This window comes from Rutilus rutilus (assembly GCF_951802725.1).
Source record: "Rutilus rutilus genome assembly, chromosome: 19".
Taxonomy (NCBI): Eukaryota; Metazoa; Chordata; class Actinopteri; order Cypriniformes; family Leuciscidae; genus Rutilus; species Rutilus rutilus.
In genome coordinates this window covers 26,943,131-26,969,834 of record NC_140232.1, presented here as the reverse complement: position 1 = coordinate 26,969,834, position 26,704 = coordinate 26,943,131, and the positions used below count along the sequence as shown (strand labels likewise).

The 26,704-nt window shown below is 37.6% G+C and overlaps 1 protein-coding gene across 1 annotated transcript in view; it reads right to left on the bottom strand.

The window, feature by feature from the left end:
- agbl4 (AGBL carboxypeptidase 4) overlaps positions 1-26,195 on the bottom strand; it is a 347,216-nt gene extending 321,021 nt beyond the window's left edge. Inside the window, exons 1-3 of the mRNA XM_084388551.1 lie at positions 26,105-26,195; positions 24,319-24,441; positions 694-818 (exon numbers count right to left, since the gene is read on the bottom strand). Of these exons, the coding sequence (XP_084244677.1) occupies positions 694-818; positions 24,319-24,441; positions 26,105-26,141 (285 nt within the window). The 5' untranslated portion in view covers positions 26,142-26,195. The remainder of the gene's footprint in view (positions 1-693; positions 819-24,318; positions 24,442-26,104) is intronic.
- Positions 26,196-26,704: the final 509 nt, after the last annotated feature.

Below are 26,704 nucleotides of genomic sequence, written 5' to 3'. Positions count from 1 at the left end.
AAAAGTAACTTGCATGTGTTGCACATTACAATATTACAACAAGAAAGAGTAAGAAAGAAAGAAAGAAAGAAAGGTTAAATAAATGAAATGTATATAAATATTTAAGCACCAATGTGTGCAACATTTTTTCCATCATACAAAAACCGTTCAAAATCCTGCAAAAAAAAAAAAAAAAAAAAAAAAAAAAGTATCACAGCACCAAATTAGCATATTAGAATGAATTCTGTTGGATCATGTGACTAAACATTGGGGTAATGATGCAAAAAATTCAGCTATTTCATCACATAACTGTTTTTACTGTTTTTGATCAAATAAATGCAGTCTTAGTGAGCATAAAAAAAACTTTTTTCAAAGAAAAAAAACTAAAAATAAATCGTACTGCCCCCAAACTTTTAAACAGTAGTGCATGTTTGTCCATACTGCAAAAATCCTTGCAACTAGTTGTAATGTCTACCATCATTTTAATGGCTCAAAGGAAAGATTTGGGGTTAACATGATAAAACTGTTCATTTAACTAGTTAATTTAAGTCCCTAAGCCTTTTACTTTATTTCTTTTTCTTTTTTTTTGCACATGGTGCTCGGCAAGTTTTAATTTTGAGACCTGGATACATCTATATCCAAGTCTGAAAAATTCTAGGAACATCTCCGATGGGTAAGCTTTTGTAAGGAGTCTCTGTGCTGGGCTGGGCTCACCTGAGTCTCTCGAACGTTTTCCACCGTGAAGTTAAACCACACTCTGAACCGCGGATTACACGTGTCAGGCCTGATGAACAGATCAAACTCAAATTCACTGATGTAGTCAACACGGCCCAGGTTACCTAAGGAGAAACATAGAGAATAACAAATAAGTTGTCCAGAGTTACTTTCAGGCCTTGAAACTATTCCATAGCTCTATGATACACTAATATATGAATACAGAAACATACATTTTTAAAAAGCTTTACCTTGCAGAGCAGACATATATTTCCACACAGACAGCAGTGACTGGGAGAGATTTCCCTGTAGACTAATAATAAATCAGTTGGGATTCTACTGATATATCTGTGTGTGTTCACAGTATTTCATTTATGTAAAGAGAAATAAAATGCTGCGCTGCCGTCTAAACCTTTTCTTTCCCCACAGATTTTGACACACACATACACACACTTACTGGGTGGGATGGAGGAAGCGGAGCCGAGACGCTTGGCAGTCGCTCAGGTGACGACTAGACAGCTTTGGTAGCAGATCGCACAATAACAAGCCTCAACATGGCTGCCGCAAACAAATAAATATTAACAAACCAGAAAAGTGCTTTGTTGGTAACATATTATCCTGCAGGCCCCACACAAATGTCAAATGGCAGGTAATAAAGATCAGCCTTAAATAAGCGTGCTGATGGAAACACAGGCAATCTTCTTGCACCATGCAGAGTAATACAGAAAGTTTGATAAGCTGCAACAAAACATTGCCACACTGCAACACGCAAGTACAGGCTGCAATCTGAGGCCTTTACAACCGTCTTTAATAACTGATTTTGGAATATGAAAGAAAGGAAAGATAAAGCTAATTGCTTTACCAACAACATGGTTGAAGCCAGTTTGTTCCAAAGGGGGATTGTTGCTGTAATACACTGATAAAAGTATCTACTACACAACAACTAACTTCCTTATTTACTAACTAGTGAAATGCTGCATTGCCATGTACTAGTCCAGCAGCCCTGTTCTATAGTAATGTGAGTAAAGAGTTAACTCATAAGGCTGGATGAACAGAAAGAAAGAGGGAGGGAGGGGGAGATGCATCTGGTTGCCCTGCTCATGCAGTCTGGGTTCAGGGAAAGAAGTGTGGAAGTCACCGCCTGGTGGAAGATAGCTCAGAGCTAATTACTGACAGATGGAGTGACCACCATTCCGTCACACCGGAGCCCAGCGGAACGTCATCCTTCTGCCAGAACAGAAACATTCCTAAACTCATCGCAAACTTACTCGCCTGTCCACAAAACCAGCAGGAACGGATCCTCTCAGGACGAAACTGTAAAGTGCGAAGTTCAACCTTTTTGAGTTTCAACTTCCTGATATAGTCAGTTCTCACTGTATAAACTTCCCAGACTCACTTTTCAGAAAAAAGCAGATTATAAATAAAACATGAAAACTCGTCACCTTTTTTCCCCTAAATATACAACTTCATAAACTAATTTATGCCTTTCTGTTCATTTTCTGAACAGCTGCCCAATGGTTCTAATGGTCACTGCGTTTTTCTTCCAGTGTATTGGATACAGATTGATAGTGCTCTCCAGATGAAATGGATATTGGCACTTTAGCTGATTAAAGTCACTTTCTTTTAAACACAATTCTCCTGCAGCAAGAATCCAAGTATGACAGCAGTAGCACACTCCTGATGGAAAGGCGTTTTTATAGATTATCAGACAACTATTGCAAAGGTCAATGAGAGACCTTTATAAACATATCCGAATGAAATGGAAAAGTCCATGTGTAACTGAAACATGATGCGTGAAGGAGAGAAATTGAATTCAATTTCATGTGTGGATCAATAGATGCAGTTTGCAATATTTTATGAAAGTGTGTTTGCATTAGAGTTTGATACTAAGCCATTGATACTAAATCAAAAGGCCTGGGGTGACAAATGAAAATAAACTAGGGCTGTCAATAAATTCAATAACTGAATGAGAATAATTTGAGTTTAATCTCATGAATAGTAATTTTGTTAAGTTCTTTCTGAGGAAAGAAAACAACAAAATGTGCAAGTGTAATAATGTCATATACAGTATGGCTGAATATATGTGGACACCAGGCAGCTTTCTGTATATTTCTATTTCTCAAATTTGATGCAAATTTAATTCTACTATACAAAGGGTCCAAATTACATTTGATTCATCATTACATTTTTATCTGATTAATATAGTTTTTTTTTTTTTATTGTAATATGAACCAGTTATACTGTCAAATTAATCATGTAATGAATAAATTACCTTTACACTGCCTGAACTGCACTGAATAGCAAAACATTGTCACATGGGCCAACTACTAAAAAAATTGCTGGTGATATTGTAGCACTGTCAGTTTTTAGTAGAATGATAATATTTTAGGACCAGTATAACACACAACTGTGGTGAACACCCAATTTAAACTGAGACATCTAGATGAATGTAATCAGTTTTATAGTCCAAAACCTTCAGAGCAGCTAAGAACAAGATGTATTGCCATTTCACATTCCCCTTCATATCTTAACCTGAATGACAGACATGAACTCCCAGTAGCAGTGATAGGGCTCCACACCACAGCTCTCAGCAACTGAGAAGAGTCGAGTCAAACACACTTTACACCAAAAATAACATCTGTTTCACAGCTCTAACATGTATTTTTTATACATCAGCCAACCATACAGAGAAAGAGAGAAAGGATCAGTAGTTGAGCCAGTCATTGGAGGAGAAAAAGAGAGAAGGAGAGAATGGGAGATTGGTGGCTGCACCTGTTCCAGACAGATGTGCACTCTAATTCATCATTCATCCATTCCAGTACAATAACCATTTACGCCACTTTTAGCATCAAATATTGGTCATTGACATGCAGTAACAGTGATCTGGTCTTAATTGTGATCGTTTAATAGTTGAGATGAGATGAGATTTCTCATAGTTTTCATGTCATTGTAAGACAAGCTACAATTAGTACATAAAAAATAAATACCCAAATAGTGTATATATGGGGCCTAAAAAGCGCCAAATTCGAGTAAAAATCGGCGTTGGCAAGTATATGAAACTGTGTCACTCGCCAGTTGGCCGGTAACATTTTTTTTTTATTCTAACAATGCATGAACGTGAACAAACGTGAACGAAGCTCTGGAGAGTTGACGGGCCTGCATCATAACGAAAGTTTGTGCCTTGATCATTTAAATATTCAAGCGCAAGAAGACACAAAAGGGAACTCATTCCGTTATTCATGGAAAGACTTACACATCCGAAGTGCGTGCCTCTCTTTAACGTCTTCTTGAACTTGAGCGGATAAATTCACACAAAATCATAAAATAGCGAGTATCCTAGTAAACATAGTTGGTTATGTCTTAAGTGAATGTAAACAGTTCAGAAAGTAAACGCTTGTGTACAGTATCAGTATATTATATCAGTGAATTTGATTTTAAAGTAACAGCAGCTGCTGTTTGTGTTTTAATGTTAATCAAAAAACAATTTACAGTGAAGACTATGCAGAGAAAAAGCTAAAAAGCAATATTTATTATTTAGTATTTATTTGTGCTTTTGCTTGTAATTTGACTATTTGTTCATATTTTATCACTGACTGTTTACTTGTCTTTAATCATGTTTTAAATTTATATTAGTTAGACTAGTAGTTTTAGCTGTGGTATCAAAATTGGAATAGAGAAATCACAATTTTGAGAATCATTACGGCCTGTTTTTACACAAACAGTTCCATGACCAGTAAAATAAATAAATATATATATATATATATATGTGTGTGTGTGTGTGTGTGTGTGTGTGTGTGTGTTTTGTATGTACTTTTAAGTATACTTTTATTTAAAAAATACTTTTTTTGACATTTTATGTTTATTTACTTTAATAAATGCCTCTCCGAGGCCTGACACCACTCCCACTGTGTCTGTCGTTTGCTCCTCCCGCCACAATATATATATAGATATAGATAGATAGATAGATAGATAGATAGATAGATAGATAGATAGATAGATAGATAGTCACAATTATATTCAGTTTAGTTTGATTTTCATTTCCTGTCCGCGTGTCTGATGTGTTGCTATGGTTCCTGTTCAGCTGTGTTCACCTCGTTAATCTGTGTTTGTTCCTGTGTTTGAATTCTCATTTGTCTGGTATCGTCTGTTTTACGTGGTCATACTCATTTGCCTGCCTGCCTTTATCTGAGTTTGTTCTGTGAATATTTACTATTAAAGACTATTTAGTATCTTTATCTTTATCTTTATCTTTATCGTCATGCTTTGGATTTCCACGAGCGGCATATATAATATAATAGAAAATAATATGTTATTTTACAAGAAATGGTGTTTTACAAAAAACTGACAATCCCTACCCTGGACTAGCCTGGGTTTCCCCATGCTGCCTTGAGCGCAGCGCGATTTTATTCACGCTGCTAGGCAGCCTGGATTACCATGGACCAGATTTTCGCCTCAGCGAGGGGACCAATCACAGAACGGGGAAGGAGCAGCAAGACGATGACGACGTCTATGCGACACACCGAAGCAGTTTGTTTATATCTATGGATCCAACATGGCAGCAGACGCGAAGTTACCTTTCGATGCAGCCTTAGATAGTGTTCTAAGTAGTTTAGAACGCAAGTTTATTTCGTCTTCTTCCTCGTCGAATTTCTGTCGCTCTACATACGTCATCTGGTATGATTGAAACGATTGGCTATGAGCACAGTACAGTACGTACAGGCGCATTTGATAGACATTCGTAGCGCCCAATAAACGGCTCTGGGCATTCGTAAACCACGCCTCAAATACGAGAAAATGAACATGTGGTTCCCAGACCACGTCTCAATGAGAAAGAGGTCTGACGTTAGCCAGGCTAACCCTGGACACAAATATGGAAAGATAAAAAAACTGATCAATAATAGCATTTTCATAGGAACACAAATGTATTTTTTATAAGATTATGCAAAATACAGTTCCATTGCCAGTAAGAAACTAATCATTAAATGTTATTAATTTACTTGCTATTGGCAGGTATACAAAAAAGTTAATTTTGGACCCTGGCTGCATCATGTCATAGATAATGAAATCAACAGATTGAGCTGTGAAAAAAAATTATAATACTGAATAAGTTTTTTTCATACTGAAAAAAGGCAAGTTTATGTTGAGGGGGGAAAATACATTTTGCAAGTAATTTGCAATCTACTATCACAATTAGTTCAAAAGTTGCCTTGATATTTTTGAGCAAATATAATAACCTCTACAAAAATGTAGTATATCCAGTTCAAATCTAATCCTATAATGTTCAATGGGTGAATGTTAATACAACAATAAAAAAATAAATATTGTATATCTGCAACTGAATTTTGTTTATTCCAAAGCCCAAAAACATGGGGGGCACACACAAACCCTTTGAATCTAAATAGCAGATAAAACTGCCTTTCTATCAGAACACTTGACTTTTCAGGACCAAAGACAGCTCCCCAAAGACAGGAGAATGAAGTCGCTGTCCATGGTCCTGACAGACATACTGCAGTTCCCTCAATCACCCCTGCTAATTTAATGGTACACACAGCATTTTAATATGAATACAAGCACACACAAAAATGCTGATTTAGCTGCAAGCATCTGATTAATTTTCCTTCAATGTTCAGGTATGTAATGTCTTACAGCCTTACATTTGTGAGAAGAAAAAAAATACACTTCAGGGCTCCAGGGCAACAAGTCTCTGCTCAGCTTGATGGGAGAGGATATGATACACCATTGATTTGAGTTTTAATTTTATGGTGCCTGACTCCAGAGTCAGACCATGATGAGCTGTAATCTACAACACTTCGGCCAGCCCTAAACAAGCATAAATACTACAGCGCAGGAGAGGTCCAGCCATCACAGCGTGGAGGACGAACGCCATTTTGGATGACAGTTCACTGACAACACAGATAATTCAATGTATAACCAGGGGAGGAAAAATCAATGACTGTATTTTAACTTGTGGTAGCGTTTGTGTGTGTATGTGTGTGTGTGAGTGTGTGTGTGTGTGTGTGTGTGTGTGTGTGTGTGTGTGTGTGTGTGTGTGTGTGTAGAAGGACAGAGTGGAAAACAGAGGGAGAAAGAGCAAGAAACAGAGATTGCAAGCAAATTCTCCTATGTTTAAACTGTTTTGAGAATTTCATTTACATACTCTGTCATAAGAGACTTCTACAACACAGTGCTTAGGATTTAACAAATTGGGTTTTTTGCAAATAATGCAAAAAGCTCAGAGGAGAACTCTATGTAGTTCAATGGGAAAAGAGGCAGTGTTGTTTTATAGCCTGTTTGCTCTCAACAGAACGACACCGCCGAGCTGCTGGGAGGAGAGACACTTTCTCATTTATAGGGAGTTAATTCCCACTGTTATCAGCGAACTGAAATAAACATTCCATATAGAGAAAAGAGTGGGAGGTTGAATCATCTTATCTGGTGTCGTGTGTGTGTGTGTGTGTGTGTGTGTGTGTGTGTGTGTGTGTGTGTGTGTGTGTGTGTGTGTGTGTTTCTCATGTGTTTAACCTTGTTATAGATGTAGAAGAGAAAAGCAAATGGAGAATCCGTATTAATGTAATGTGTTTGCTGTCTGGAGAAGCATGTGGGTGGTCTCCACTCAGCTACCTCACACTGTTCTTTCCTTCCAGCTGTTCAATTCAGACACTTATTTCTAAAACATACACTTGGCCTCCATTGCTTCTCATCTAATTTGCCTAACTTATATTCCTAGGTTTCTGATTCTATATTAGTGTTCAACACCTAGAATCTACAAACCATGTGCAACAGAAATATATTTCAAATAATTTAATATGCTGGTGGAATGGACAAAATCTATCATTTTTTTTAAGAGAAAAAGAGAAAGGAGGGAAACAGAATGGGGGGCAGGCCTGTCAAACATTGGCATACAATAGGAACATGGCTTGACTAATCCCATTACAGAGCTACAAGCCTGGTCAGTTAGAGCAGTCCTCCTGCTTATCCAAAACAATGGGACACTCTGCAGTCTACAGCTTCCTAACAACCCACAACCAGAGAACAGGACTATACAGGGAGAACCCGAGAGACTGAAAAAGAAAAGTAGAGGCAGAGAGAATAAGCCACTGATGAAGGAGTGTAGTTTATACATTGTACATTTCAGTGACAGATTATTTTATTAAAATACGCATGGTAAAACATAGTATGGAACCCATATAATGTTGTTTAGATTAAGTCACCATGGTATGCAAAGCAGCTGCTTATAAATCAGTAAATAATAGGGATAAACACATCTATTTGAGCAACAAGGACAAGCACTATCTGGTATCTATTGACTAGCTGTACTTTAATTACTGGTGAGAAATGTGGTAATGTGGTGAGTCTAGAGCATCCCAGGTACTGATAACAGCATTGGACACAGATATATTTCAACCTTTCTACAAGTTTTTTTTTCTTTTGTTACAAACTGCATTGGAAATTAGAAGTGACTCTGGAGACTGGCCACCTCTTAAATGTGTTTTTGCCATGTGCTCCTTTTCATTATTGGAAAACACATCAGACTCTCCCACGGGTGAGAATACCTGGACACGGACAACTGATAAAGCTGGAATTGATTCAAACCCCAGGAAAGGTATCTGGCTCAAGACCTCCAGACAAACTCTCTTCATGCAGTTTTTCCTGTTCTCGGTCTAAAGGCAAGGTGTCACAGAGACAACATCAATCTCTCGCTCTCTCTGTCCCTCTTTTTCTCTCTCTCCATCTCTGCTAAACTTTTTCACATTTTTATTAAATGTTAAATCAAGACAAGAATAGAGCCATGACCTCTAACTCTCAGAACGTCTTTAACAGATGTCAAAACTGTAAAAGCCTTCAAACTAGCATTCTTCACAACACTAGCGCTATTTCCATCGCCATTCCGGGAGTCCCATGAGGAAGGCCGTGCTGTGCATGAATGTGGGTTTTTAGCCAAGCGGCCTCTAGATGCTAATTAATGACATCAATTACACAATGTCACCCGAATCACTAGACTGTCATTAAAATGGTACTAAATAGTAAAATAATCACATGCATTAGCATTTTATCAAAAATGGGGCAGGAAATAAATTCAAGAGTAGTAATTGCTTGACATCTATCTTTTAGCATGGATATGCAGAACCCTCAGTGGCACAAAATACAGAGTGTCTGCATCTGTGCTTTGCAGCCCACACGCTTGGCAGCAGTGATAAAGGGGCCAATGAATCTGAAAAGGTTCAAATTTTCTTGCTGCCCTTGTATCGGTATTGCTCGAATAAAAAAAGGGCCCAAAGCAAGTGTGTTCATTTCATAACAGTCGGCAGGTCACAGGGAGGCATTCACTGTGAAATGTACTAAATTGTATCATCGATCTCAGCCATGAAACATGCCGGCTTTTCTGAAGCCCCAGACTCCTGGAGGCACTCTCTTAAAAGAGCCACTCATCCCCGTCAACTGTGGTCTTCCCTCTTCATCTTATTTCGTGAAAATGCAGGGTTAACGTTGTTACCCCTTCATATCCAGATTTAGATTATGTATCGCTTTGTTCTCCTTCCCTTTCATTCCTTGCCTTATCATTTTGTTAGCTGTATGGTTTGAGTCCTTAGTGGGTAAACAGAAGTCACTTCAAATTTCATGCTATCTCTTTACGAGTTAATTATATGAAGTCCTACAAAGGACAAATGACGCTTTGCCAGCGGGACAACAGTCTAGGTCCTTTTCTGTTTCTGTCGGCTGTTTTTTCAGGCTTTGTCTTTTTGTTTTCATCTTTCCCTAACACACTCCCTTGCTCTCTTTCGTTATCTCTTCCTCTAGTTCCTGCTCGATATCCCTGGCCTGGCAATAAGAATAATCTTTCCTGCGGAGAGTTGGGAGATAAAGACAGAAGAAGCTGAAGGGTCCTTGGTGAGCCTGTGGCGCAGAGAAGGTCAGAATGCTGCTAAGAGGGGTCTGTTATCAGGGTGGTAGCATCCTATTGGGGAGCGGCTGCCCTGTTTATTTACAGTTAATGCTCCCAGTTGGTCTGCGCTCTAATGCCTGGGGCTGACTTGTCAGTAATGGGAGGTGGGCACCAAAGGAGACAGGAACAAGGAAGCCCAGAAATTAACAGCAACTCAAATAGGTCACCAATAAGAGAAGGGGCTTTCATTATGAGACACATGAAATGTCAAAACAAAAACTGAATAAAGATGAAATGTTGATCATTTCTACTAAAGTGCAACAAAACGCCTGGCACAAATTCAGTTAAAGGGGAACTATGCAGTTTTTTTTAGCTTAATTTACCTTAACTGACCAGCTACGGAGTCATTGGAATGGTTATATGACTTTTTTCGGGTTGAATGGTGGTCTTCCCTCACCCCCCTAGTGCCTGTGAGCGGAAAAAGCACCCTTGCAACTTTGGCCCGGCAGGCCGCCGCCTCACCGTCAGGTATCGCGTGATATCAGGTCTCGCGATGTAACGAATTGCTTTACGGCACTGCACACATACACTATCTAAACATTTATATGCTAGCCTTCTGTGTATCATACATACCTCAGTGGACATGGCTCCATGCGTTCGCCGGCTTCTTTGAAAACAAAAGCATATGAGAGGGAAAAGATGGGAGGGGGGAGAGTCGCCAACGAGTTTTGATGACAGTGTTGTCAAATATCTATTCCGAAGCTGTAGGGGGATCTCTATAGAGAAACCTGCGAGCAAAAAGCGAGAAAACAGCTAAGAAATTGCCAAAACTGCATAGCGCCGCTTTAACCCTCTGAGGTCGACAAACGCGCCCCCGCGTTTTGCTGGACTTTTTTTACATTGTAGCACTTTAAACTTAAATTACTCCGTCATTTATGGTCATACAGAAAAAATAAATATAAAAAAAGAACCTGTGATATTTCTACTTTTGTATGTGTCCACTTACAATCAAATCAAAACATTGTGCTTTTGAAAAAATAAAGAAAATAAACAGGGTGTGCGTTCTGCCTCTCCGTCGCAGTGAACTTTTTTTTCTTGAGCACGTCTATAAACTGAAACAAAACTCAGCGAATACTTGTCACACATTTATGAGCCATATACCTTTATAAACATTTAAGTGTGTACTTTTAAATGATCGGATTCAAACTGAAAACAAATATTTTCTGTCTAAGTAATTTGTATAAAACCAACAAGATGTCCAGCTTCTCAAACGCTTGCTCATTACAGTTAATTTGGCCACGCCTACTCGCGCAAAAGATATTCACATGCAAATCTCCACATGGAACGCGAACGCGCTCATTACCTCAAAAACAAAACACTTCATCAGTCTCTGCTTTTGGTCGAGTTTGAAAGACGTGAGTTTACATTGGCTTTACCCCAGAAGAAGAACGCGATTTCAAGACAAGAAAGATAAGGTACGAAAATTCTTACATATTAGTTTGTTATTGTTGCATAAATTTCACATTGCAGTTGAACTGTTGCTAGATATATGGTGAATATTATAATATTTAGACCCGTGTTTACTGTTACTGTGTTTGTGGATATCTGCTCAAACGTAGATATGTATATGGTAGGCCTAACCATAATGTTTTATATTTGAGCGCGATCGCGTTTGAATGTATCATATTTTTGATCGCGATCGCGTTTAATGTATCATATTTTTGAGCGCGATCGCGTTTAATGTATCATATTTTTGATCGTGATCGTGTTTGAATGCATCATATTTTGGAAAAGCAAAACGCTCCAAACGGCTTCATGTTTTTACTATTATCTCATTTCATATCATCATAACGAATGGAAACATTTGAAGTAACATGATAATCAATATATTTTTCTCTAGCTTAGTTGTTACTGAAATCTTTTTGAAAATGTATATAGGCTGCTATATTGTTATTATTTTATGCAGCACTGTGCATAGCCTATACCTACAATGCACAACAAACCTGGTGTTCATTATATAATATATTGTTGGAAACATTTGTGTGAGTGTGTGTGTGTATTCTGTGAAAAAACAATTTTAACCAGAAAAATCTCAAATGTATTCCCAAAATCGTGCAGGCCTTTCTCTTGATATCAGTATGTTCACTTTTTTTTTTTTTTTTTTTTTTTTTTAGGGCCCAGATGCCACTGAGTCCTGCTGACTTCAACATTCACAGTACATGTCTCTGTACATGAACATGGTAAAGTGAAAATCAAACACCTTGGAAATGAAAGGTATGTACAATGTTTTTAGGAATGGCACAAAGGTCTCTTTCTTTGGATCATTGTTATCAATAAGTGCTTTTTTGTTGTGTATCTTTGGATTATGTTGTGTTGTAAATAAATCAAAACAATCTAAAAGCCATTCTTTTTTAAATCTCCTCATTCTTTGTGCAAGGTTGCTCAGAATGATGGGCCCTGATAAGCTCCTAATAGGGCCGTTAGGGGAGGGTCTTTGTCTTTCTCAGGTGTGGAAAGCTTGCATATTAATGAGATGATCCGCCCCTTCGCATATTGCTTTTTCACACAAAACACGTCTTAAAAAATTTAAATCAATATATTGTCTTCTCTGAATGAGCAGTCAGGGTGATTTTCACATAGTTTTAGAGCAAATATTCTAGGCTACGTCATACAATTTTCAAAAGTCTTGTGAAGAAATAATAAGTATGGGTTTCATGACCTTATTTCAGTGAGAATTTTTTTTTGTATTTTCACAAACCACGCATAAATGTCATTATCTCAAAACTACAAACTTTTACACACATGCTGTTGATATATTATTGTAGCAGAGTTTGTGCTGAATACAGTGTAATAAGACTTTAGCCATGAAAATGTCACAAGTAACAGAAATTAGCACAAATGTCAGAGCATGTCAGAACACCTCCAGGGCCCAGAAAACAGCTCAGACCCCAGAGGGTTAAAGATGACATCAGCAGGGTTGTGCACCATTCTGGATGCCTTTTCAATTCCAAATCAATTTCTGAATTGAATAGAATTTGAATTGAAGTTGCAAACAGGATGAAGATGTGAATTTAAATATAATCCATTCAAGAAATCTATGTCTATTAAAATAAATTTGTTAACTCTAATTATAACTTGCCTTGTTTGAAAGTCTTTTTAATTTCAAAAAATTTAGTGGTAAGGTTTATAGGATTTATAGAATCCATAGACAAATGGATTGATAGATCAATAATTCTACACAAAAATGGATCACTGTTTTATAAGTCTGTTAATAGATTACAATTTGTAATTGTGATCAATCACACACTTATCGTGAAATTGAGCATACACCTCTTATCTTGTTTAACATTTCATTTTGTCATTATTTGCTATATCCAGCAAAATAAACAATCAGATTGAAGGATTATTCACACAAAACTGTATTTTCTGCAGGTTTTTTACAAGATAAATGTAGGTGTCTTTCCAAAAACCAAATAACCAATTGATATAAGGAGCCCATATAATTCATAAATGTAAGTACACCAAAGCACCCATGTCCCATGAAGAAGAAAAAATACAGGAAATTACAACTTCACGGCACTGATGTTTGCCTACTGAACGACAATTGGCTCTGCACCCCTTCACCTAAACTCACTACTTCAGACCTATGTGCCCTCCAGAAGCTTGCAAGTGAATGGCGCCTTGTGGTGCCATCCCAAAGAGGCACAAAATCACTTTAACTGACCCTCACCTTGACTGTTTCAAGCTAATGAAATGACCTGCCTAACTCAGCTCGAGCAGCTTTTCAAGAAAACGGCTGAAGACGCATCTTCTTCATCAACACTTGACCCATTAATACTAACACTTTCTATATCTTTTTTTTTTAAACGCTATGTGTACTAACTGGTACACTAATTGTGTAGAGACTAACTGGGACTAACAGCACTTGCATATTGTTGCCATATTGATGGTTTGATTGCTTCTATAGCTCTCCTCATTTGTAAGTGGCTTTGGATAACAGCATCTGCTAAATGATTAAATGTAAATGTAATGTAAAGTTGCAAGGCCTACTGTTTTCAAAAAAATATTAAGCAGCAAAACTGTTTTGAAATGTTTCCTGAGCACCAAATCAGCATATCAGAATGATTATTGTTGGATAATTTGACATTAAAGACTGGAGTAATCGCCGCTGAAAATTCCACTTTGCCATCACAGGAATAAATTACATTTTAAAATACATAAAAATAGAGAACAGTTATTTCAAATTGTAATATTTCACAATATTACTGTTTTTGGTCAAATAAAAAGCAGCCTTAGTGAGCATAAGATAATTCTTTCAAAAAGACCTTACTGATCCCAAACTTTTAAACGGTCATGTAGATAGAACAATTTAATTCCAATCCAATTCAAACTCCAATTCTTCCACTTCTTTGGGGTGTGGCCAATTCAAGTCAAATTCACATTTATGAATTGAAAAAGACAAATCTTGAATTATGAATTTTGCTCAAACCTTGTAATCAGATGTTTTCAGGAAACTCTTCTTTTTTTTCTTTTTTTTTTTATTCATTTAAAACCGGAGAACAACACAGCTAGAGGCAGCACTGGTTCAACAAAGCACATCTATTTCCAGTAGGTTTACATCCGAGCTAAACCAAATGATTGTTTCATCTGGACTATGCCAGCAGTCAGCACTCTAAGGGGTTGGTATGCAGTGATAAACTCATAGTTGAGTCCCATAGCAGTAGCATGCAGTAACTAGTGCACATCTGGTGTGCGTTATCATGTTGTGCAGCAGTGTGATAAAACCACAGATGAATCAATGGCGCACAGCCATTGTGGACCAAGACGGCTACAAAATGCCAGCAAGGCTTCTTGGTCATCCCGAGCAAGAAACACAGAAATCTCACAACGTGCAAAAGCTTTTCAAAGCAGGGAATTACATAAAGTGATGCTACTGTCAATGGCCTGATAGACTCAAATGGAAAGAAAAAGAACGGAGGGGTTCAACTGCAAGCTGTTCAGAAATCTTGGCAGAAAATCAGTGCTCCTTCTCACCTCCCTTTGCACAAGCACTCTAGCAAACTACACCCACCACGGTGTAATTACTTAAGAGAATTAAGCAACAGTGCTCTAAATATATAGTAAAAAAATATATATTCACTAGGGGGGAAAGGCACACTTATCGGATTTCTGCAAGGCTGCTAATACTCTGTCTATACATCAACTTTAGCTTTATTCACAGTCAATGTTTGAGACTGACAATTATATTTCTCAACCTGTTCACACACTGCTTACATTGTATTTCAGCCATTACTGTATGAACAACTATCTGAACTTTTGAAAATTTTAAATCGATTCTCATTTTGAAGAACCAATATCGATTCTTAAATCCCAAAAATCCCTAGATCTTTCAGTCTATGCTGTTTTCAGTTGATGAATGAAGTTGATGAAAGCTTTGTAACATACCTCCCATCCAATAAATCACAATAAGTGTTGTGCTTTGTTACTTCTGATATGAAACAAAGTCTCAGCTTTCAAATTGTCAATTTTATAACGAAATTCAAACAATAAATACCATTTTGGCCACATTTATTGTGACGTGACAGATCGCATAGCTCCTCAGTTTAAGCGAAGCAGCAGCGCTGTGCGCCTGTGAACTGATTATCTTTTCTGCTTTACTACTTGTTACAGCACAAAATAAACCTGAATGAACATCAGAAGGTGTGTGTATATATATATATACATACACCTTCTGATGTTCATATATATATCAGTAACATACTTGTCACTCTGGTTGAACTGGCTAGTGTGTGTGAATGTAACCGCATTTAGCACTATAAATTGGGACTGACAAGTGTATTCTGCTACTGTTATAAAGCAGACTATGAAGGATTCAACTTACATTTGATATTCATTTTTTAATATCTCTTATTACAAGGGAAATATAAATCAGTGATGGTCATTTTTGGCTGCATGGTAGGAGGCACTGGAATCAGTGGTGGCTGCCAAGAGCAAGGAAGCTTCTTGAACCTTCTTCAAAGGACAGATGCAAAGTTTTTACCCTAATTAAGGGTGAAGTATTTGCACATTTAAAATGTTCCTGATTCAAAGACGGTGGGCGGTCTACAATTGGTTTTCTGCTAGACATTGGCCTTTTTAGACTCTCTCAAAGAATTTTTTTGACAAAAATCTTCTCCGACACACTCCTCACAGCCTACAGTGGCAGATGAAAGGCTATAGATTTTGCTATTAATGTTACCATCTACCACACCAAATTTAGACTGAATAATATTCTTACATGATGAATATCACATCCTTTTACAGATCAATACTGATCATTCTGAAATAAAAATGCTATGCTGTGCTTACAGAGAAATCAGAGTGGAGAATGCAAACAAGAGGTGCTGTTAGCAAAACAGTACATCTAGATTCACTACGGCACTTTGTGATTTCACGTAACACAGAAGTGTTTGAATACAATCTCAGCAGAGAGCAACAATTAGAGCTTTTATCTTTGTAGGGGGGAATGTGCTCATCAAATGATGTAGAATAACAGTCAACAAGTTTGAGGATGGTACACAGGAAGCAGTTGTCTGCTTGCAAAACATTTGTTATTTATCCTTTAGCACTGTATGTGAATGTGAAACGCAGAAAATTTCAGCAGTGGCAAAATCTGACAAAGAGGTTTTGGTTCAGTCTCAAGAAGCTATTAGAATCCAAACAGATGGAATTTCTATTAAAATTCCTCTATGTTCTTCTTATGCATCGGTTTACAAACATACCCAGAGCATACAAATGTGTGAACCTGACATATCAATGAACTTTATCTCAAAGAAAATGTTTGAAATAAATCAGCAATATAAACAGGTGGTGTAAAATAAGAAAAAGGAATAACAGAGCGCTAAAGCGTTACAAATCTCCAGCGTTTTCCCAAACTGCATGTCCTTGCCTAGAATGAGGAATGACACGTCCGCCTGGCGCCTGTGTTTACGGCATCAGGAGAGCTGCTGGGGAAATGGATTACTCCATCATCATGGAGCAGTGTGTTCATGTGGCAACGCATCACAACTGTGTGTAGTCATTTTCACCTGTGAGACGCTCTCAATTCCCCGCTCGCGGCGTCGTTTCCGAACTTTGCTTCTGAATGCACAAAAACGGCATGTTTTTGATCAAGAGCTTTAGCAGCAAACAATGGCCCGACAGGCAGCCACGGGTCCTTGAAGCGTTAAATACGAAAGAAGTATTTAAACAAAACCCGAAAAGTGGAAACAAGTTGAAATGACTTTGCTACATAAAATGGAATGGTGATGCTGACTCGATCACTTGACCTAGTATATTAAACACTCTCTACACAAGAGTGGCGGCTTAGCTCTGACAGCTCTAGCACAAGAGTGGGTTAAAGAGCTCATTGAGAAAAACACACGCATACGGCATGACCCTGCGCAGATATTCAGGAAATCCACCATTCGTTGAAGTCTCTCCTAATAGGGGTCAGCGTCCGGCTAAAACCGCACAGATTCCATTTGCTTTAAAGAAGAGGCAGTTGTGCTCTGAGTTAACCTCCTGCTAATAACTGTAAAATAGAAAACGCTGAGCCTGTGAGTTTTATGCTAGTCTTCATACCGCCCATTATAATGTGCTGGTGAGAGCAAGTGAAGGGTGCTAATTGAAGTATGTGTCACGTTCACAAGTAAAACGCATGGCAGGAATTAGTTTCTAAACTGAGTGGCTGAAAGTGGGAACGTGTTGTACGGTTTGAAAACTGGTTCCTCACTGTGTCTAATTTGATAGCACTGAACCAAAAGATCGTTCAGCAACAGCACAAATGTGAGTGAAATTGAACTTGTGGACCAACCAAATCGAACAATTTTTAAACAATTCTAAAGTAAATATATATATATACACAGTATACACCCCAAAGCATAGAAAAAAAGAGCTTCAGAAGCCTTGACGACAGTGAAGGATGAGAGAGGACCAGGCCTGGACTACTTTAAGTTATGTTTTGTTTATGTGTAAGAGGCAGTCGTCTGTGACGGGCTGCCGCTTTTACTTTGGTTTTTCATTTTGTTTGTTTATTTTACATGATTGAAGTATGTTGAACGTTCGCCAATTCCTGCCTCCTTCTTCTCATAACAACATACTGTGTTACATTGACATTCGCAGAGCAAGATACCAGAGGAAATACCTCAAAGAACAAGTCAATAAAATATGCGCAACCACACATGTTCACTCCATGATATTCCCATGCAGGAATCTCAACAGCCATCAATAGCCTAAGAGCTGATGTTTCATTCAAGATATCTCCAGGCTGCAGGGCTCTGATTAAACATAACCAAGGCTGATGGTGGGGATGGTCAGGCAGGATTATCACCTGTTTCATTTGCTTGTGCACATTTGAAATATCTGCTCGTCCGGCTTGTTCCACAGTGCGGACACTCTATAGCCGAGCACTCTAGGGGTGAGTAAATATTACAGCATGACTGTGCGCAGACCACTGTGCACTTCTGCTCTGAGAAGCAGTTGCTATACCGGCAGGAAGAGTGAGGACCAATTTAAATTATAGTTCAGCTATGCGGTTCATCTTTGTGTATGAGACTGTAAGGATGTGGTACAAACATGCAAAGTTCAAAGCACAAATGCTTGTTCTTTCATGTTAAATTACAATGACTTAGGAGACAACTTTTCTTTTTTTTAATGCAAAGTGCAGGGCAGTGGAATGAAAAACATAACGCAAGGTCTAGCTATGCATCTTTTACCTAGATCGCCACATTTTTAGAATGCGTGTCATGCATAAGATGCTGCAAAAGATGCAAGTGCACTTGTCAAAGAGGTTAGTCTAACACGTTTACAGAGAAAAACAATGGAGTGGAATACAAAAAGCCCCTTACTGTGCATAATTTGTTAGCTATTTTAAAGGACATTTATCAAAATTCAATAACATTTACCACCTCTGGAACAACCTTTATGTACTGCTGCTCTAGTTGAGTTATTTAGCAGTATGGTGCAGCGCTATGATTTCTTATTGAGTATGGGTTTAGCATAGTCCATTGTGGCGCTTTGATTTCGTGTTGGGGGGGGGGGGGGGGGGGTGTAGTACAGTCCTACACTCCATATTCTGTTTTACTCATGAACATTGTAAACTACAGAAGCTTAATGATTTGGAACTGTTGCTTCATGTCGTCTTGACATTAACCTAGTGGATCAATTAGAAAAAGAAAAAAAAACAGTATTTTGTCACAGAAAACACTGCTCAGACCACTTTGTGAAATACTTGTAAATGTTACGGCCGTTTGGCTTTGTGCATTGACTTGAGTGATATATGATTAAAGGGCCACAATGAGTAAGGATCTGTTACAGTAAAACTCAAGAACCGAGGCTGTTAACCTTGTGGTTTAGGAGGGGGAAGAGCGCAAAACCTCTTCCACACATGGTCTCTGAGTGCACAGATATTTTCTTCAGGGTCGAAGCTGTATAACACCACAGGCCTGAGGATCAGTTAGAGGAATGAAAGAGATAAAGCTACAAAATTGACAAAGGACAAGCAGGCTAGCTTCAACTAGCTAAATGGGGGACAAAAAAACACTTGATAAAAACAATAAATCAGAAAACTGTGCTGGTTCTTCTCAGAAAACAGCCCAAATCAATTCAATTTAATCCTTCTTAAAACCTTGAGAGAGAAAAAAGAGAGAAAACCGTAAGACACCAGACAGTGATGTAGCTTTCTTAGTAGGGGCATGACTTTTCTTCTAAACGCCAAAGCATTTACAAGCATAATATTCATCTTCTAAGCACTAAGCACAAAATCTGCAACTAATATCTCTTCCACTTCACCATGCTTGTCCATGTAGTTGTTATGTTTTGTTGTCTACATCTAGAGTAGCCTAATATCTGTTTAAGTACTCTTCATACTCCCTGTAAAGCCTGCTGTTTCCAACAGCCACTTGTGCTGAGCATAAAGCCTGATTGTTAGAATGTTTCCACTTCTTTAATCAATGGGGATCTGAGTGTCTTGATTCAGGGTACATCTGAAGTATATAAATATCTGCTGGCAAGCCTGGCTGCTTTTTGTCCCCTTGGCCTTCTTACTTTTTTTTCTTTCTCCCTTCATCCCCCTCTTGTCTTTCTGGGGTGTTAAATGTAATCATTCATCCACTAGATGCACTCTGCAAGAGTGACATGAAGCATGAGGACTTTGAGGGAAGATAAAAACAGACAGAAAAACTCTACTGAATGTAAAAAAAAAAAGAAGAAAAAAAAAACGCAAAACAATTAAAGCCCCATCAGCGGAGAGATTTTTCCCTACTGTTTATCCTCATTAGCAAGCGTGCGGCTGAGGCCTTGTCCCCTCTCCGAACACATTTCTTTTGTTCGCTGAATCGAAGGAGTTTTTTTTCATCTATTATGATTACAATGGATAATTTAAAATCCCCAGTGCAAATCCGTTAAATGCTTAGGGGGTACCGCACATCTCGGATTGTCATTGGTGGATACGTTATATCCTGCCCTTGGTAGGAATTGAATCATTATGTAGACACACATACGCATATATGCACTTGTGTACACACACACACCTTCTTCCTCTGCCTCTAGCAGGCACCAGATTTAATCAGAAGCTACAGTCAATAAGTTTTATCACTCAGAGCCTCTGATAAGCATCAGCATGTGGAGAAATATTTTTGACATAATTTACCACCAGAATGAATTATGAAACTAATGTGAGAACATCTACACGAATGAAAGGGAAGGTGTGAGGTAATGAATGACATGCACTTCAAAACCTTCAAGATCTCCTTAAAATGCTAAAAGGTTTACATTACATATACTTTTGGATGCTTTTATCCAGAGGCTATAGATTAATGCAAGACTATCAATCCTGTCAATGTCAGTTATGCATTTTTTTTTTTTAAGTCAGCTACTCCAAAAAAACATTGACAAACAAATGTTTCTAAATTAGAATAAAACCACATTATTAAAAACCTCAGATAATATCACACGATTAAAGTGCTAATTATAACCATTAAAGCTCTTTTAAAGTCAAGAATCTATGGAATTTACATAATGCGGCAAACGTAACTATATCTATAGAGCCATCAATAATGTTTTAATGACGCCTTCGGGAAATATTCATTATGTTTTTTACTATCAAACTGTGCATAATGGGGGTTATTTTAATAAGTTATGCAAAAAAAGACAGAGACACAGAAGTGAGAGAATTAGAAACCTGTAGGCCCAAATGCCTAAGAAAAGATATACCACTGACCTAATCTGCATATGGCTGACAAGAAAATGAGTTACATCTCATCTAAATGTAAATTAAGTGTTTTATGCCTTCAGTAAACAGTTTACGTATCCATGGTCTGTTTTAATTAACCAATTAGAATTTATTACCCGGATACTAAAGATAAGAGACATTTTTCTGACTTTTTTTTTCTCTCTCATGACAGCTGTCTAAAGGGAGAAAGAAACAAGAAACAATTTTTCTGGCAGAGGGAAGGAACTTGAGTGATATCTTGGCTTTTAAGTCAGATGCATTTGCTTGAAGTTCCATTGGATGGTGCGATCAAGGATTGAAATCTTGTGTAGCAGTCACAGTGCAAATACTGTATAAATGTTGGGGAAGCAACTCTGAAAATATTGTTCACTAAGCTACAAGATAATCATAATTTGAAGTAGTTAAACTATACTCATGCTACTGCTTTGTAAAAGCAATTAGCTTTACTGCAAGACAAATAGAAGTGGCTAACTACAGTACATAGAAGGGTTTTTTCCTTTATAAAAAAAAAAAATCCAAGTAATATATTACATATACAATATATATATATATATATATAACTTGGATATAGCTGAGTCTCTTTTATATTTAACTAAGTTAATGTATGTAATATGTATGCATGTATGAAAACTTTGTATGTATGTATGTGTGTATGTATGTATGTATGTGTGTATGTGTATGTGTATGTGTATGTGTATGTGTATGTATGTATGTATAGATGTATATACATACATAAATATTTTCATACACACAAATATATATATAAAACGATGTCATTTATCATTTAATCAGAGGTTGCACAAAGGCAGTGACATGAACAATCTTGGTTGAGAGTATCAAAGTTAAACATGAAACATTGTACAGTGACTCGAATCATTTACATGAACTGCCTGAATGAAATATTCACTAGAACTAGATTCACTAGAATGGCTAAAAGTATCAGTACTTTGAAAACAGCTGAACTAAATGTCACGCTCCTGAAAAATGCTGTCAAGTTAGTAACTAGAATTTGCTAAAACTGTCTACACAGTGAACAGCCATATATTTTGGAAAAGGGTATAACTTTTTTCTCAAGATATGAGCGAGTGATATCTAATGCATCTATACTATTATTTTCATTTTTTACAGGCTATCCGAGGGGATATTTTATCCTCTGACTGCGTTTTAAATATCATTTCCATTTTGAAGGTGCTGACTTTCACTGTAACAAAGGAGAGGCTACGAACGGTGAAAAGTTATCACTCGCTGACAGGTGGCTTCTGACAAATGAGCCCACATCGCAACAAACCTTTACATTTCCACATCTTCTTCAACATAAAGGGAAGAGCGCTTGATTAATGACCGGGTGTGCCTAGCTCTGAAAACTTTGTTCAACTTTAAGTCCTTCAATTGACACCAGGGCTTCAGCTCTCAAAGTCACTTACGTCAAAACCCCAGATTGTTGCCAAGAAAGTGCCGCTTCCCTTTTGTCAGAGTGTAAGTGGTTAACATCATTTCACTGCAGTGTTGCTTTGCTGAAACAGCAACAGGACATTAATTTGACATTAGCGCTGTAACATCAATTCCTCTCCATTTTCCAACTTGGATAATGCATTTACTGGAAGCAGATTAATATCTATTCCATAAATCATTCAGAGAATTTGCCGAGCCAGAGACATGGGGGTAATGTCATATATGTTAGCTGATCCTGGTCTTGCGGCTGGATGTTCATTAATCAGTGCCTCGGGGTCCTCGGGGCCAGTCAGAGGGGAAAACAGAGAAACTTATAAAACATCCTGATTATTTATTTATATTGACATGGGCTCTGTAACTTATGTTAATATTCTATGTCCTTTTATTGCAGCCCTACGCCACTACGCCCAAAACATCATCCACTCTCGACTATCGCTTTCACATGGCTACCGCCAACACTCAAGCGAGCTTACAATGAACACCATTGTTTTGATAACAGTAATAAACATCTCTATGATGACGGATGGTTTAACTCCTGAAGCACGATGTGAACATTATTAGTTCTGGTGGAGTTGCTCAGTCACAATCATATTGATTTATCAAGTTACTTTAGAATTGATTTGAAGTGGTCAGTCTTACGTTTCAGACACTGGATCCATAACCAACTGCTTTCTTTCAGTTTAACATTCAACCCAAACTACCAGATATGACCAGAATGACTCGCTCCACCTAAAAATTGTACTATTACAGAATATTTCCAAGACCAAAAAATCTATATAATAAAAAAAACCTCCCCACAGGGAGCCTAGCCACAGGCGAGCTCTTTCCCCGCAGAGGGGTGAATTGGTTGGCTGTCAAGAATATGAAAGCTGAGTCTCATCTGCAGGAGACCCTGAACCTAATCTCCCAGCAAAGAATGATATTGTGCCTGTTCCAGCCATACTGATTCACTGTCAATCTGGTCCAAAGCTTCTCTCAGCTGCCCACTTGACCTTGTCACTGCAAAAGCACTTTATTTTCATTACATCACTGTTCATTCAGACTGGCAAAAAGTGCCAAACAAAGGCCATTTACTCAAAAGCATTCTTTAAAATATCATAACTTGCTTTAATTACAGTTTTCAGTGAGGTAGACCGACAAGAGCAGTCACTTTCAAATGAAACACTTCAATTTTTACCCCTCCATTTAAATGGGAGATAATTGTCCATTAAAAGCCCTGCTCACATGGACAATAGTCTCTCTCAGGCTGTGCTGCCATATGCTAAAATAGTATGGTTAAACAAAAGACACTGACAATGATTTTTGCACAAACATGTTTGACGATAGAGGTCTACTGCTCTCCTGGGAATTCAAGGGTGTATCGCATTTGTAGTGGTAACAGTGGGTTATTCTAGCTGTTCACCGTATTCATCCTTCTGAATCTATAATTAATTGCCATGTTAACATATTGTTCAACTAAGGTGCTGTTAAATTAATATTCTGTTTATGTACTAGATAAATTAGATCAAGAACATGTCAACGTCACACGCTTATGTTAACATGTTACATTACACTGACTCATGAAACTCGGCACAAGCTTATAATGGCAATTTAGTGTTAGTAAACTGCGGATAAAATATTGGTTCTAGATTCCTTTTACTTTGTAAATGTCTGATAAACAATGAATATTTAATGACTTTAGAATAATGTACATATTTTATACAAATATTTTATCAGCAATTTACTCACTGTACATTTTAAAATGTTAAAATGCTGTTTACTATTCCAGCTTAGTCCATTTTTACAATTTTATCCTGTGCTAATGGTGCAGAATTTACACTAGTGTTCAAAAGTTTGAGGGCAGTTAGAATTTATTATATATTTTTACCTTCATTCAACAAAGATCCACTTAACTGATCAAGTATATACTGACATTTATAATGTTACAAAAGATTTCTATTTCAAATAAATGCTATTCTTGAATGGTAGTGTAGACATGACAGCACTCAGTATAGGGATGAAAAAGGGACTAAAAAATACAAATACTCAGATCTCTCACCACTCTCAAAGCAGGCGTCAAAGATGACATGACCTTTCTTGGGTGGTCCGGTGTATCCTGGAGGGGTGATCATCAGTTTGTTCACATTCCCAACCAGAGCATCCTCCCCCCCTGCTTCATTATCTGCCACACAAAATTCATAAGTACATACAGTAAAGTCAAAAACATTGTGATTGGCCCATTGTTTCAAATATCAAAAAACACATTCCATTTTAATACACAAAAAAAAAAAAAATTAGCAACGACTCCTCAATCTGTAGCTGACTTCAAAATTATTAAGCAACAGTTATACCATATTTATGTAACACAGCAATTGAAATCGGCCATCCAAACAGGGTTGTTGATCAGTGTGCACTGTGTGTATGACAAAAACAGTGCCAACACAGATGCTATTGAGTCATTGAATTATTTTTACATTAACATATATAACATGAAATGATTAACATATAACATGAAATTAACATATAACATGAAAAATGACATTGGAAATTAAACATAAAAAAACAGACATTATAAAAGAAATTGTTCTCCAAAAATGGTGTCTTAATTTACTCCAAATCTGTATCACTTTCTTTCTTCCACTCAAGCCAAAAGATGTTAGGCAGAATGACAGCACTCAGACACAATTCACTTCCATTGTATGGAGAGAAAAAAGAAAAGAAAAGAAAAGAAAAGAAAAGAAAAGAAAAGAAAAGAAAAGAAAAGAAAAGAAAAGAAAAGAAAAAAATGCATTCTGCTTAAGTGTATGCAAAGAGATTAGGGTAAATAAATGAAGATGAATTTTCATTTTTGGTGAACAAACCATTTAAGTACTGCTAAATATCCAAAGAACATCCAAACAGTATTGGCCAATGTGTGTGTGTGTGTGTGTGTGTGTGTGTGTGTGTGTGTGTGTGTGTGTGTGTGTGTGTGTGTGTGTGTGTGTGTGTGTGTGTGTGTGTCTGTCCACATGAGGAAACCTGCTTATAAATTATACTAAGTGATGTTTTTTGAAAATGTAAAAATGCAGAAAGTTTTCTGTGATGGGTAGGTTTAGCAGTAGAGTTAGTGTAAGGGGATAGAATATACAATTTGTACAGTATAAAAATCATTGTGTTTATGGAATGTCCCATAAAATATGAAAACTCAACGTGTGTGTACACATGTATAGAGAGAGAGAGAGAGAGAGCGAGAGAGAGCGAGAGGGGGGGGAGGAGGAGGGGGGGGGGAATATACATAGGATGGATTTATATAGGACGTTGAATTTCAGAAAATTTTCAGAGAAGGCTGTCTGATCAGATTACTTCTAGCATAGCTTGTGTAAATACTAGAAATAAATTAGTGAACATCTAGTCTAGCTAGTCAGGACTTGTAAAGCTAACATAAACGAGTACATGTCTTGTAAATTTTAACAATGAAATGCATAGGAAACCTAGTAACTTAGTCTCGTAAAGATGTAGTGAATACTGAATATATAACGTTACCAGCGTCCACCTTAACAAGGCTGGACTACAAGCACACGTGGTGTTGCATTTCATGACTTATCTAGCTGTAAGTGAATATATATCGCAATACATAGACGCTTTGTAATGTCTTGACTCTCTTGAGTGCTGGAGAGTATCACAATAATAAGGTTTATTCGGCTAATGTTAGCAAACAGTCACTGTGTTTACATGGACGAAGCGCTCATATCATGCACCCAACGGCTAAATTTGCACGCTCTACATGCACAGACAGCATCCAACGCGTGTCTGTCAATAGAAAAATGACATATGACTCTGTATGAATGTGTTTTAATTTTACACACCAGTATCTAGATGTTCTCTGCTGTTTTCTTCCATCATCCGATCATACAGCCTCACACAGGCTTGCGACGCTGAAGGAGCGTTTCCAAGACGACGGCGTGCTGCGGCGGCGCGAGAGGAAGGATTTGACGTAACCAGCAGGTGCGTGTAAGCGCGGGAAAAGCGCACAGCTCCCCCAGCCACACGGATGTCTCCCCACAACGTGCCTAGCAAATCGTCCAAATGGAGAGAAAATGTCAGCAGTGTTTACAGACTACAAGCCCTTTATTAGCTGCTGATAAAACATGCACTATAACATCCACTATATTATGCGTTCATGTTTTTTTTATGTGTCTATTTGATTTGAACCCACCTATGCAAGTGTGTAGCTAGGCCTACTCCTAAAAAGTTGGACTTAAAATGTACACAATGTAAAATATATTTTAAAATGTAAAATGTACTTTCTTTTCTGGGGAAAAAAGCCCAAAGATATTGTCCCTCCCACTAGGAAGTAGCAAATTAAGTAAATTATACTCACTTAATTAAAAGTAAAAGTAACCCAACAGTAAAGTTAAGTTAACATTTTTTTTTTATCTAATAAACTTTCGATTGTTCATTTGTAT